General features: G+C 56.2%; 1 protein-coding gene across 7 annotated transcripts in view; it reads right to left on the bottom strand.

Annotated features, from left to right (window-relative positions):
* Positions 1-12,402, bottom strand: part of EMID1 (EMI domain containing 1) — a 94,943-nt gene that overhangs the window by 45,628 nt on the left and 36,913 nt on the right. For all 7 annotated transcript variants that reach the window (XR_006275843.1, XR_006275844.1, XM_043497920.1 and 4 more), the window contains exon 5: positions 449-532. Coding sequence is in view for 5 of the 7 variants with exons in the window: in XM_043497920.1 (XP_043353855.1) it covers positions 449-532 (84 nt within the window). In the remaining 2 variants the exon portion in view is untranslated. The remainder of the gene's footprint in view (positions 1-448; positions 533-12,402) is intronic.

Consider the following 12,402-nt stretch of genomic DNA (forward strand, 5'->3'; position numbering starts at 1 on the left):
ACAGCTCCCATTGGCCAGTTCCCAGCCAATGGGAGCTGAGGGGGGACAGTGCTGGGGGCGGAGGCAGTGCGCAGAGCCACCTGCCCCGTCCTGGGGCTGCAGAGACATGCCAGCAGCCAGCAGCTTCCGGGAGCAGCGTGGGACCACGGCATGCAGGCAGCCTGCCTGAGCCCTGCTGTGCCAGGGCACCCTTAGCCCGGGGCTGCAGTCCCTAAAGCCTCTGTGTTAATTCGGCCCTGCTAGTGCCTGGCTTCCCTCATTCACTCCCTCTTTCCCTATCTGTCTATCGTTCTCTTTTCCCACTGCCACTTTCTGCCCCCTCCCTGCCCCTGAGATAGGTCAGAGCAGGGGCAAGGGCAGTACAGGTTTGAGGGGAGGAGAGATGCAGGGTTTCTAGCGTGGCACAATCTCCAGCCAAAGAAAGGTGACACCTTCCCTCCAGACCCACCTGAGTAGGTTGCTGGTTGGAGGGGGAGCCTGCGCAGTGGGGCTGGATGTCCGGTTTCCTGAGGGGCAATGTAGCTGATGGTCTCTGCAAAGGAAACGGATGGCATTAGTCACTCAGTGGACTGGCTCATGGGGTCTATGGTCTCCCTGCTGCCCCCTGGCGGGAACCCAACCCCCACGGAGACTGTCCAGTGGAAATTGACCCCTAGTTCCTGTCTTGGGGGCTCTCTGGGGCCTCTCAGCACTGGTATTGCCCCTGTGAAGGAAGCTGAGCTCAGTGGGGCAGAAGCTTATCCCCACTCCTCTCCTGCTGCTCCCAGGGTGTACAAGGCCCTTCCAGGGGCCGACTCCTGAGAGAGTCAGTAACATTCAATGGCGTTAAGGGAGACAAACTGGAGGAGACCTAGGATCAGACACACCCACCCAGTGCCAACCGTCTACTGCAGCACTGCAAAGGACTGAGGGCCCCAGCTGCAAGCCTGCGTTCAGAGACCAGTTCGTGGGAATGCAGGGCCCATGCCAGTGGTGGGATGCTGGGCAGTGTGATGAACAGCCAGATGGACACTGAGCAGAGGGCTGGGGGGGGGTGAGAGAGTGGGGGCAGAGGAGAGCATGTTGGAGCTGTGCCCACCTCAGAGACACTCCTCGTTTCCATGGGTCTGGATCACATCCTACAAGCCTGGACTGTTGATTGGGGGTGCTGCTGGGCCAGCATGGGGTGCAGGAATCCACCCAGCCTGGGTGTCCCACAGGCCGGCACAGAGAACTAATTGCTAGCCCCGAGCTGGCCATTTGCTTTGCCATGAGACCCCTGCAGGCTGGCGCTGCCTGACCCGCCGCGGCACCACAGAGTCCCAGCCTGCCTGCAGCATGGCCCCTCTCCCCACACAAAGCAGAAGGGGCGACACGCACAGCTGGCCATCTCTGAGCCAGGGCAAGGGCAAGACCTGGAGCTGCTGGTGCGGGGGGGAAGCAAAGGAGGATGGGCCTGGACATGGAGGCAAACAATCTGCCGCACAGGTGCCAGGTCTGGTTCAGGTGCTAGCTATCTGTGCTCCCCCCAGGGACCCCCCCTGAGCCATCCAGGCACTGAGAAGATGCCAAAGCTTCTTCCCAAGCCCTGCAAGGAGCTAAGACCAGAGTGCAAGGGGTTAACATCTCCCCCTCCCCCCACAGGTCTCCCAGTCTGTCGGGAGCCACCTCTTCCACTCCACCTCCTCTTCTAATGAGGAAGCCCCTGTGCCCCACTTCCCTCCTCACTGGGGTTTGTAGGCAGGTATGGCGCCTTGCTTACAGCTGTCCAGCCAAGGAAACCCTGGTGAATCCGGGGGGGAGAAGGGGGAGCAGGGAAAGCCGGTGCCTTTTGATCTCTCCCCACAACTGACCAACCTGATCTAACATTCCCCTCTATCTCCAGGCAGAGCTCCCACCTGCCCACAGCTCAGTTCCCCAGTCCCTGCCCCCATGGGAGGGATGCCCCAAACTCAACCCACACGCCTTTTGGGGGTGCGGAAGGAAACAAGGACTACACACACTTTTCTTGGGCAGTGGGGACACAATTCCAGGCTCTCAGTAGCTCAGACAGTGGGACGGACCCTGGCTGTTGGGAACAGCCAAAGAACTGCAGTGGGGAGAGGGGGCAGACGAACTCCTCTCTGTCCTGATGGCCACTTGATTAGGCCCCAGTCCAGATATGAACTCAGACCCCAGCGTAGGATCAGGCATTGACTATCCAGGCTGACCTCACCCGTGGGTCCTTTGACTTGGAAAATGGGAGCCAACTACATTTGTCAGGGCCCTCTCTCTGCTGCTCCCCCCATCTCGGGCACCCTGGGTCACAGTCACATTCCCTTCCCAAACAGGGAGATGGAGGGGGTTGGGATGGGCAGATGACTTCCTGCACTGGCAGAGGAAGAGCTAAGAAGTATTGCTTCATTCCTCCATTCGGGGTCAATGTCCTTGGGGCCCCAAGGAAACAGCAATGAATTCCCATTCCCAGAACTGCCTTTATTGGAAGGACAGCACTGAACTTTAGCCCAAGCTCCCAGCTAGAAAAACCCTGTTGGAATGAAATGGAAGATGTTATAGACAAACATGAGAGGATGTGAGGAGCAATAGCCAGGGCCAGCAACAGGGCCGAACTAGCACCAGAAACAGTAAATACATGATAGCCTCTGTGCATGGCCCTCTGAGCTACACTGCAATTCTGCACTGCTTTCCACCCCTCCACACACTGCACCTTTGCACTGAATTATACCTGTGAGCTGCACCGCCAACCTACCCTGCAATTCTCCATGTAATCTCTCTCTCACATGTCCAGGTCCTGCCTCTCCTTAGCGTATTTGGAGGAGCTGGGAGTTTGGGTCTGCAGAAAGAGGCCAAACTTTTGGGATCAGGACCGCTGTCACCAGATCCTGCACTGGTGCTGCTGGGGCAGGCAAAGACTGTGAGAGTGAGTTAGCATGGGACTCACCTGTGGGACTCACTGCTGCAGCCTAGTATCCTAACGAACTGGCTGCTGTGTGCAAGCCCTGCCCTCTGCTGGCTGCAATAAGAATTGCTTCCCATGTTGGCAGGCGCTCCATTGCTCAGCATTAATTCTTATTCAAGGTGAACTCCAGTGAGGTTTTCAGAGCAGGGCAGCTGCATTCGAGCTCTGCTGACACTATGACATTTCAGAGGGAGGACCAGGGAGCTCATGGGCTTGGGACATTATCTAGGCAAGTGGCTAAATAAAGCTTGTTTGTTTTTTCTAAGGCAGAAATATAGGGGCCAGCCCCGGCATCCAGTTAGACCAGAGTGAATCCGGAGTGACTCCACTGATCACTCCTCTGACTCCACGAGAGCACTGCAGATTTCCCCTATGTCACTGCAAATGGGTCTGGCCCAGTTTGGCTCTGGGCAGGGGGCAGCGGAGGAGCAAGGGTAGCTCAGGCACTGACAGGGGTATAGTCACTTGAGAAAAACAAAGCTGAATTCCCCCTTCCAGAGATCAGAGCTGAGCTCACATCCCAGAGCCAAGCTCCATCTGGGACCAGCTGGAAGAAGTGACCCCAACTGAGACATACACAGAGACACAAGGGATTTCCTGAGCCACTCACATCCGCAGGGAGCACTTGGGGGGAGGGGCACAGCTTGGAGCCTCAGTGAAAGGGTCCTACCCCTTCCTGCACCCAGTGCATCCCAGTTCCCAGATGTCACTCAGCAGTGCTTGCAGGCCAGGTCCCCACTAGGGAAAGGGTCTCCTGGGGTTTGGGGATTCAGTCACGTGTCAGAAACAGCCCCCAGGCAAGAAGGCTCCTGCCTCCCCTTTAGGTCTGAACTCCATGGCTAATGTGATGGACAGGCCCCTCTGGCTAACAAGGCTTTGTTCTTCTCCAGCTCCTTCCCTCCCAAGGTGCTTCACCCACACTAGTGAGTTTAACTTCACAGTATCCCTGCAAGACAGAGACAATGCCCCCATGATGCAGAAATGGGGAAACCCAGGCACTGGCTCTGACATGCCCCAGGTGACACAGCGAGTCAACAGCAGTGCTGGGAACTGAAGCCAAGAGGCCTGTCTTCCTGTTCTAACCACCAGACAACACTACCCTCAAAGAGACAGAAACCAGGAGCCCTGACTCTCCATCCCCTGCTCTTGCTAGTAGACCACATTTCCCACACAGAGTCAGAAGGAGAACCCAGGAGTCCTGATTCCCAGAGCCTTGCTCTGGCCATTAAACCTCCCAACAGCCCACGCTGCAATAACATAACAAAAATAAAAACTACTCACCAGTTTTTAAAAAGCAATTGCAGTGCCTATGCAAAAGGCACCAGCTTCACAGCCCAGAAACTGAAAACGCCTGTTTAACCCCTGAGTGGGTACAGCATGGACAGCAACTGGGCAATCTCCCCACATGCCTTGCCCCACTCCCCGCCCCGAAGGCACCCCCTGTATGGCTGAGTATCCATGCCCCAATCAGCCCTTGGCTTCTCTCCTTGTCAACAAGGGGGTGAGTTCCCAGGCATGCTGGTATTTTGGGTTGTGGTGCAAGGCTTGCGATATTGGCTGCAAGCCCCAGCTCCCAGACTCCTGGCATGGAGAGAATCCCAGCTTTCATTTTCTGAAATAAAGGGAATGTTCTAGTCCTGCTGGTTATGCAGAAAACATGATCCCTAAAGGCTCACAAACCAGAAGGCACCTATGCAGAACCCAGATCTAAAGTCTCAGGATTTTTAACCCACTCTCACAATTTTGGGAGCTGGACCCAGACTGGTGATTGTTGAACATCTGTGGCTGGCAAAACTGCCCTTGTCTATTGAGGCTGGACTGAGTCCTTGCCCAGATCCATCACACATTATTAACTCAACTCAGCCCCAAGCCCTGGAGGGGAAAGGCCCGTATCCCATTTCTGATCCCCACAGCTGGCTAATCCCCTTCGCCCCGCTTTCCAAGAGCAGCCCATGGCATCTGTCCAGGCACACCACAGGCAGCCTTTCTCCTGTGACTCGGACACTGAGAGGTGCCCCCGGCCTGACAGCAACCTGAGTGCTATGAATCCTGTGGTGTAACCCCCTCCTGTGTGTCGAGTTAATGTCAAAGTTCCCAGCTGTGATTCTTTCCAAAGCCCAGCACTGATCGTGCCGCTGTTACTCAGTAGGTCATCCCCTGCACCCCATCTCTAGGCAGCACAGTGCCTCCTCAATGGGAAAGAACCGCTCATATTACAAGCCCAAATCCACCACCATGCTCATAAACAAGGGCAACAAGACACAGGCCCTGCCACCCCTCCCTCCTCGCCATCCCCCACTCCCATCTTGCTGCACCCAGAGCTCAGAGCCCTGGACGGACATGCTGATCAGGGCTGGGCCCAGAGCCCTGCACAGAGACACGGGGCTGGGAATTAACTTGGCTGCTCCCCGCCAAGGAAGGATCCCTCTGGAGGCTCAGATGGCTACCTCAGGTAACAGAGGTTCCGGGGCAGGGGCTTGGTGTTACAAAGCGCTTATTGCTCCTCTGTGGGTCTTGGTTCAAATCCTAATCCGATCACAGGTGGAGGAGAGGTTTGGGGTCTCAGTCTCCTCCCCAGATGCATCCCACAAAAGCAGCGCACAGTTCAGCTTCAGCTTGGCAAGACTGCTCAAGAGAAGCCAGGGCTGCACGTTAGGGTTGGAGTGAATGAGCAGAGAGCTCTGTAGCAGGACGGGGGAGCCCAGGAGTGGAAAGGGGGGGTACACTGGCTGGGGTTGAAGGGCATCAGCAGAGCGGGGTGTGGCTTTGGGCAGCCCATGAGAGGAACAGCAAGGGGTGCTGCAGTGCAGGTGGAGGTGCAGCGGCAGAACTACAGGGGGGCAGGAGTGGGGGGGGGGGCTGTGGGTCAGGACTAAGTGGCAGAGGCAAGCCTCTCCCCAGAGTCCATAGAGATGGGATGGCAACTGTTAGAACAAACCAGCAACATATACCCTGGATTTGCCTGCTAGGCCCCATGCACAGCCTGAATACACCTGGGTCCCCTTCGCAGTACAAGGCAGTGCACACTATGGCTGGTGGAAAGAGCACAGGACTGGAACTCAGGACACCTGGCTTTTATTCCTAGCTCTGCCACAGACCCACTGGGTATCAGTCAGGAAGACCCTTCCCCACTCTTTGCCTCAGTTTCCCCATCAGACCTCCTCTGTAAGGTGCTTTGAGACCTACTGAGGGTCAGAGCTAGGTATAAAAGCCAGGTGTCCTGATAGCTGAACTGGGCTCCTTCTGCTCCACGTGTCATCCCCAGGTGGGTGGGGATGGAGGGATCAGTACGGAGAAGTCAGTTGGCAAGGGCCCTGGGGCCAGAACAGCAGGCAGCTTTGCTGCCTCAATTCCCGGCCTGGTGAGAGGACGGCCCTACTGTAGTTAGTAAACTACATGGCTGACAGGGAATGCAACTGATGGCAGCAGGAATAATAATATTGCCACCTTCCACTGCTCCACCAGGGGCGGCTGAGGCCCTGGAGACATTAACTACTCTACCCTTCCAGTGGGCAGCTCAGGATCAGCATCATCCCACTTTGCAGATGGGGAAACTGAGGCAGAGAGGGATTAAAGCCAACACATCTGAATGTGGCCACAGACTGTGACACGAAGACACCTTGAGGCTTATTTTGAGAGGTGCTGAGCACCTGCAGCTCCCCTGATTTGACTAGAGCTGCAGGTGCTCAGCACCTCTCAAAATCAGAGTCAAGCTCTTTCGTATTGGCCACCCCCACTGATTGGCAACTTCTGGCCTTAGAGCCACACCAAAGGTCACACATAAGAATGGGCATACTGGGTCCATCCAGCCAAGTGTCCTGTCTTCGAACAGTGGCCAATGCTAGGTGCCCCAGAGGGAGTGAACAGAACAGGGAATCATCAAGTGATCCATCCTGTCGCCCATTCCCAGCCTCTGGCAAACAGAGGCTAGGGACACCATCCCTGCCCATAGCCATTGATGGATCTATCCTCCATGAACTTATCTAGTTCTTTTCTGAACCCTGTTATAGTCTTGGCCTTCGCAACATCCTGTGGCAAAGAGTTCCACAGGTTGACTGTGTGTTGTGTAAGAAATACTTCCTTTTATTTGTTTTAAATGTGCTGCCTATTCAGTAGTACATCAGTTCAGTGGCAGAGCTAGCCTAGAACGCAGGAGTCCTGGCTCCAAGTCCCCATCTCTAACCATTCCCCCACAGATCCCTGCCTTACCTAAAGGGTTAATATTAACCAGTACCATCGTGGGGTCCCCAGTCCCCCAGATGTCAGTGGCTGCGGCATCCCTAAAAAATAATAATCCTGCAGCAAATGACAGGAGGTTTCAGACTGAAAAGCTACTCTGCAATCTTGCTTTGCCTGCCCTGAGTCCTGGTGTCCCAGGAACTGCCGCAGCAGCAGTCTCACTGAAGGAACTACCAGAGGCCATGCAGGGAACTCACATCCCGCCCCTGCCCTGTGGAAGTTGTTGCTTCACTGAGACTGGATCTGGATTCAGATACTGCAGCAGTGGGGGGATCAAAGCCAGCTCTGCTCTCTGGGGAGCTATTTCCAAGCAGGGGAAAGGGGCATTCTTGCATCCGGACAAGGCTGCAAACAGCTGTACAGCACAGGCATGATATGAGCCCAGTCAGATAAGGAGAGGCTGGTCGTTCCCAGGGGCCCCTACCCCACCCTCCTCCCGTCTGTAGAAACTGACCCACACACTCTCCTTTCAAACCAAGGAATGCCAGCTTCCTGCAGCCCCCAGCCTGGCCCCCAAGCTGCCTGCCCCATTCCAGGGCCACTTGCCTGTCCCTCCTCCCCAGGCAGGGGCAGAGGCACACAAGTTAGGAAAGCTGGCAGGGCCCTGGTACGCATGCCCTAGAGTGGGGAGGCCAGCAGGGGGAAGGGTCTCTGACTGTACAGCAGTGTCAGGGTTCCCAGAACTGCAAGATCATGGGAGAGAGAGAGGCGGGGAGAGTGGGAGAGATGGAAACTGATGGGGGCAAGGGAGTGAGAGGGAAGAAGATGATACTCTGCTGAGGCTCCTTCTTTCTGTCTATCTGTCTGTCCCCACATGTGTCCCCCCACCTCTCTGTCATCCCACACTCCTCTCTGGTATTTGAGTTCTGCCTGAAGCTTGGGGGTAAGGGATTGCAGCTGGGTCCAACTGGCCTCTCTGAGGGGGTGCTATGGAGTCCCTGGAGTTCCCAGCGGAAAAGAGGGAGGCGAATCCCACCCTGGAGCTAATGGCGCTGCTCCTCACTCCTGCTCCTGTCTGCCCCAAGGGTGGGAGGGGGGTCCAGGCCTCCTAGAGTTGCCAACTTTATAACCACAGAAAACCGAACACTCTTGCCCTGCCCCGAGGCCACACCCCTGCACCGCCCCTTCTCTGAGGCCCCACCCCCGCTCACTCCATCCCTCCCTCCCTCTAGGGCTTGCTCTCCCCCACCCTCACTCACTCATTTTTGCTAGGCTGGGGCAGGGAGTTGGGGTGCGGGCTTCGGCCAGGTGGCGCTTACCTGAGGCAGCTCACAGAAGTGGCTGTCATGTCCGTCTCCTAGGCAGAGGGGCCAGGGGGCTTTGTGTGCTGCCCCCGCAGCTCCCATTGGCTGTGGTTCTAGGACAATGGGAGCTGTGGAGCCAGCGCTCCGGGTGATGGCAGTGCATGGAGTCCCCATGGCCATCCTACACTGGAGAGACATTCTGGCTGCTTCCTGGGAGCTGCACAGAGCCAGGCAGGGAGCCTGCCAGCCCCGCTGCGCTGCCGACCAGACTTTTAATGGCCCAGTCAGCAGTGCTGACCCAAGCCACCAGGGTCCCTTTTCGACTGGGTGTTTGGGTCAAAAAACGGACACCTGGGAACCCTAGGCCTCACTCCCCCTTCACCCTGCACTGATGTGGCAATAGCCTTAGCTGGGGCATTAAGGTCAGAGCCGGGTCTCAGGCAATATGTATGTCCCTCACCCCCGTCTCTGGCCCATGGAGGGGAGGGATGGGGCCTGAGCAGGAAGGGAAGCTGCAGGCTGAGCCAATTAGGTGCTAACTGCCCCCTTCTACCGCTGGGTCCCAGCCTGCCTGTCAGCGGTGCTGGTGCAGTTCTCAGCAAGGCCCTGCCACCCCTCACTAGCACACTAGCCCTAGCCTGCTGTCCCCCAGCTGTGGGGCTTGTGTGGGCATTGGCCCACTCCTTTGAAAGGCCATTGGGGCTGGGACAAAGGGTTCTGAGCCCTAAGAGGTGCCCTGATCCCCTCCCCAAATGCCTGCTGCTTCCAGACTCTCCTCCCTCCCAACTGCTCTAAATTTACAACAGATCTGAATTCCAGCATCCAAGGGGTTAAATGTCATCCCCCCCTCCGTCCTCCCCCCCAGCTCCTGTAGCAGGAGGCAGGTAGAGTTGGTGGTGCCCCAGGACTCACCTTCCTGTTCACCACTAGCCACCTGGCTGGGGAGGGGGTGAGCAGGGAGCTGAAAGGAGGTGCTGACACCACCTCTCCCCTCCCCGCTCTGGGGTCCTCACGTCAGGGCATCTCCTCCCCTCCTCTAGGCTTCCCAGGGCTGGACACATATGCAGCTGTGCTGCCCCCCAGGGTGATACACCCCCAGCCCCGGGAAGCAGTTTACAAGCCCAGTGTAAATATTTGCAGGCAGTGAAGGGAAGGGGCAGCGCTGGGTTGGGCTGTTTTCTTCAGAGCCAGAGCTGGAAAAAGACAATAGAGGAGCAGAGCCAAAGTGTTTCCTGAGCCTGGGCCCTATGTGGTCCCAGCTGCCCAGGCCCTGTGCATGTCTCCGCAGGGTGGAGCGGGGTCCGAGCTATCGCCATGGCCTGCCACTGCCACACTGGCAACATGGATTCCGTTTACAGCTGAATGTTTATCCTCTCTCATATCCATACGCATCAGCAACTCAGCTTGAAAGTTGGGTTCCTGAGACACAGCCCCCCTTTTGTCCCAAATGGCCTGTTTTAATTATTTTTTTCCATAGCTTGGGCTACCTCTTAATAGAGAGATCCTCTCTGGACACCTCCCCTCCCATTGGGCACCGCACAAACCCCACCTCCCCTCCCACTGGACACTGCACAAACCCCCATCTCCCCCCCACTGGACACCACACAGACCCCACCTCCCCTCCCACTGGACACCACACAGACCCCCATCTCCCCCCCACTGGACACTGCACAGACCCACCTCCCCTCCCACTGGACACTGCACAGACCCCCATCTCCCCCCCACTGGACACTGCACTGACCCCACCTCCCCTTACACTGATCCACTGCACAGACTCCACCTTCACTCTCACTGATGCGGCACAGACCCCCATCTCCTCTCCCATTGGTCACTGCACAGACCACACCTCCCTCTCATTGGTCATTGCCCAGATTCCACCTTTTTCTCCCCTGGGCCACTGGACAGACCAAACCTGTGCTCTGATTGGTCAGTGCCCAGACCCCTCTCAAACACACTGCCACTAGAGTACCCACGGCCACTCTGACCCTGCCCGGCCATGGCCTGGGCCACGCTATCCCTTGGCTCCCGGCTGGGTTCCAGAGCGGCTCCAGCCCTGGTTGGCAGGCTGGGATTTGACCAGCGGGGAGTCTGCGAACTCTGAGCGCAAGGCTGCACATGCCTCTTTGGAGCCAGGCCTGCCCCTCCTGAAATCCAGGGTTAGGGTCCCATTCGCCCGCAGTGCTACTGCCCAGCAGGGGCTCTGGCCTGCAGACACAAACTGGGTCTGGTCAGATATGTGCAGAGGGGTGGGGGTGGAGGCTCATGTCTCCTACCTTGGGAGGAGGGAGGATGGAGCGAGGAAGGAGGCTCCCTTTCTCCCCCCCAAATTAAGACCAGCTGAATAAATAAATCCTGCCCTGACGCGTCTCTTCCAAGCCCCTGGCTAGAGCCTAAGCGACAGGAGTCGCTCCCTTCCCAGATTGCTGCAGTCCCATGTCACATTTTGGCACCTGTTTGGCTGCTAATGGGCTGAGGCTGGCGGAGTGAATGGCAGACCCTGCGGGACAGCCCTTTCCACTGCCTTTGAAAGCAGCTGGGGAGGCAATGCACTGACCCAGGGAGGAAGGAGTCAACAAACAGGAAGAATGGATGGCTTCCCTTTGTTAAAGCCTTCACAGGTGGCTGGGGGTGGGGTGGGGGGAGAATACAATCTGCAGAGCTAGTTCCCAGGCAGGCCAGGAGGGGACAGACAGCCCACTGCAGAGCGCCCTGGGACCGGAGATAGAGGGGGACTGGGCCCAACCCTCTTCTCCAAATCTCCCTATCACTCTAGCACTGCTTCCCTTTCTTTTCTCCATCACTCTCTTCCTCTAGCCATCTCTTTTTCCAATAGTTTCCCATCCCTTCCTTCCTTTCTTTCCCCCCTCAAATCCCAAAAGCTATTGCCGTGTCAAGTCATCTGCGTGTTGCCAAGCTCAATACATCAAATATCTGCATGCAGGATAGAGTTTCACAGTAATGGGACTTCATACCAGGTGTCCCGTTTTTTATTCCAGTTCATTTCTGACTCACTGGCAGGCTGCCATGGATTATGACGCTGTCTCTTCCCTCCCTTACAGAGTGGTGCACAGTTTGCTTCTTTGCTGTGTAGCCTTTGGCTAAGGCTTGTGGATGAAGCACGAGGGGATGGCCTCAGAGAGCGCTGCCCCCTTGCTTCTTTGTATGGTGTACAGTGCTGTACAAAGCATGTCAGTTTCATCCTCTCTGTTGGTCACTGGAGTTAATCAGCCATTTTTTAACCAAAATATGTTCCAATGGGGAAAAATGGTTGGAAAAATGTCTGCTGTACCCCTCCCTACTCCTCATTTCTAACCAACGCTATTCATTACCCAACCAGTCCTCTTAGGTTTCCACTGACCTTCTGACTCCTACTTCCAGTCTGGGATCGCTGATTTAAGATTTGGCAAGCAGCCACTTGCACTTGGTGCATGGCATTGCAGAGAGCTATCAGCTAGGGATATGGTCCAAGGAAGGGACTGCTCGCCAGCTGGCTTGTACTAGTTTATTTGCTTTGCTCAGCCAGGAGTGGGTTGTCCTTTCAGAATTTCATGTGGGGCAGATACTTAGTCTGTAAGCTTTTAGGAGCCAGGACCATCTTATTGCTCTGTGTTTGTACAGAGCCTAGCACACTGGGGTCCTGGACGATGACTAGCGCTCCTAGGTGCTGCCACCAACAAGCAATAAAGAATTTTCAAAAGACCCAAGAGCCACACTTTCAAGTGCTCAACACCCAGAATTGGGGCCGAGTTTCCAGCAGAACTCAGCACTTGCCATGCCGAGCTCACCTGAACATCCAGCTCCTTGTGTCCAGAGAACCTGCTTCATTTTGAGTTTCCTCTGTGGGCTCGATCTGAAGGCTGATGTTGCTCAGACCTGGGGCTGACATGCTGCAGGATCCCATCTGGTTCATGTCTTATGTCCCTCAAACCTCATGCTTCAGACCTTTTGCTGGTCACCTGAAGGGGTCACGCTACCCTCCTT

This window comes from Dermochelys coriacea, chromosome 15, assembly GCF_009764565.3.
Source record: "Dermochelys coriacea isolate rDerCor1 chromosome 15, rDerCor1.pri.v4, whole genome shotgun sequence".
In the NCBI taxonomy this organism is placed as follows: Eukaryota; Metazoa; Chordata; order Testudines; family Dermochelyidae; genus Dermochelys; species Dermochelys coriacea.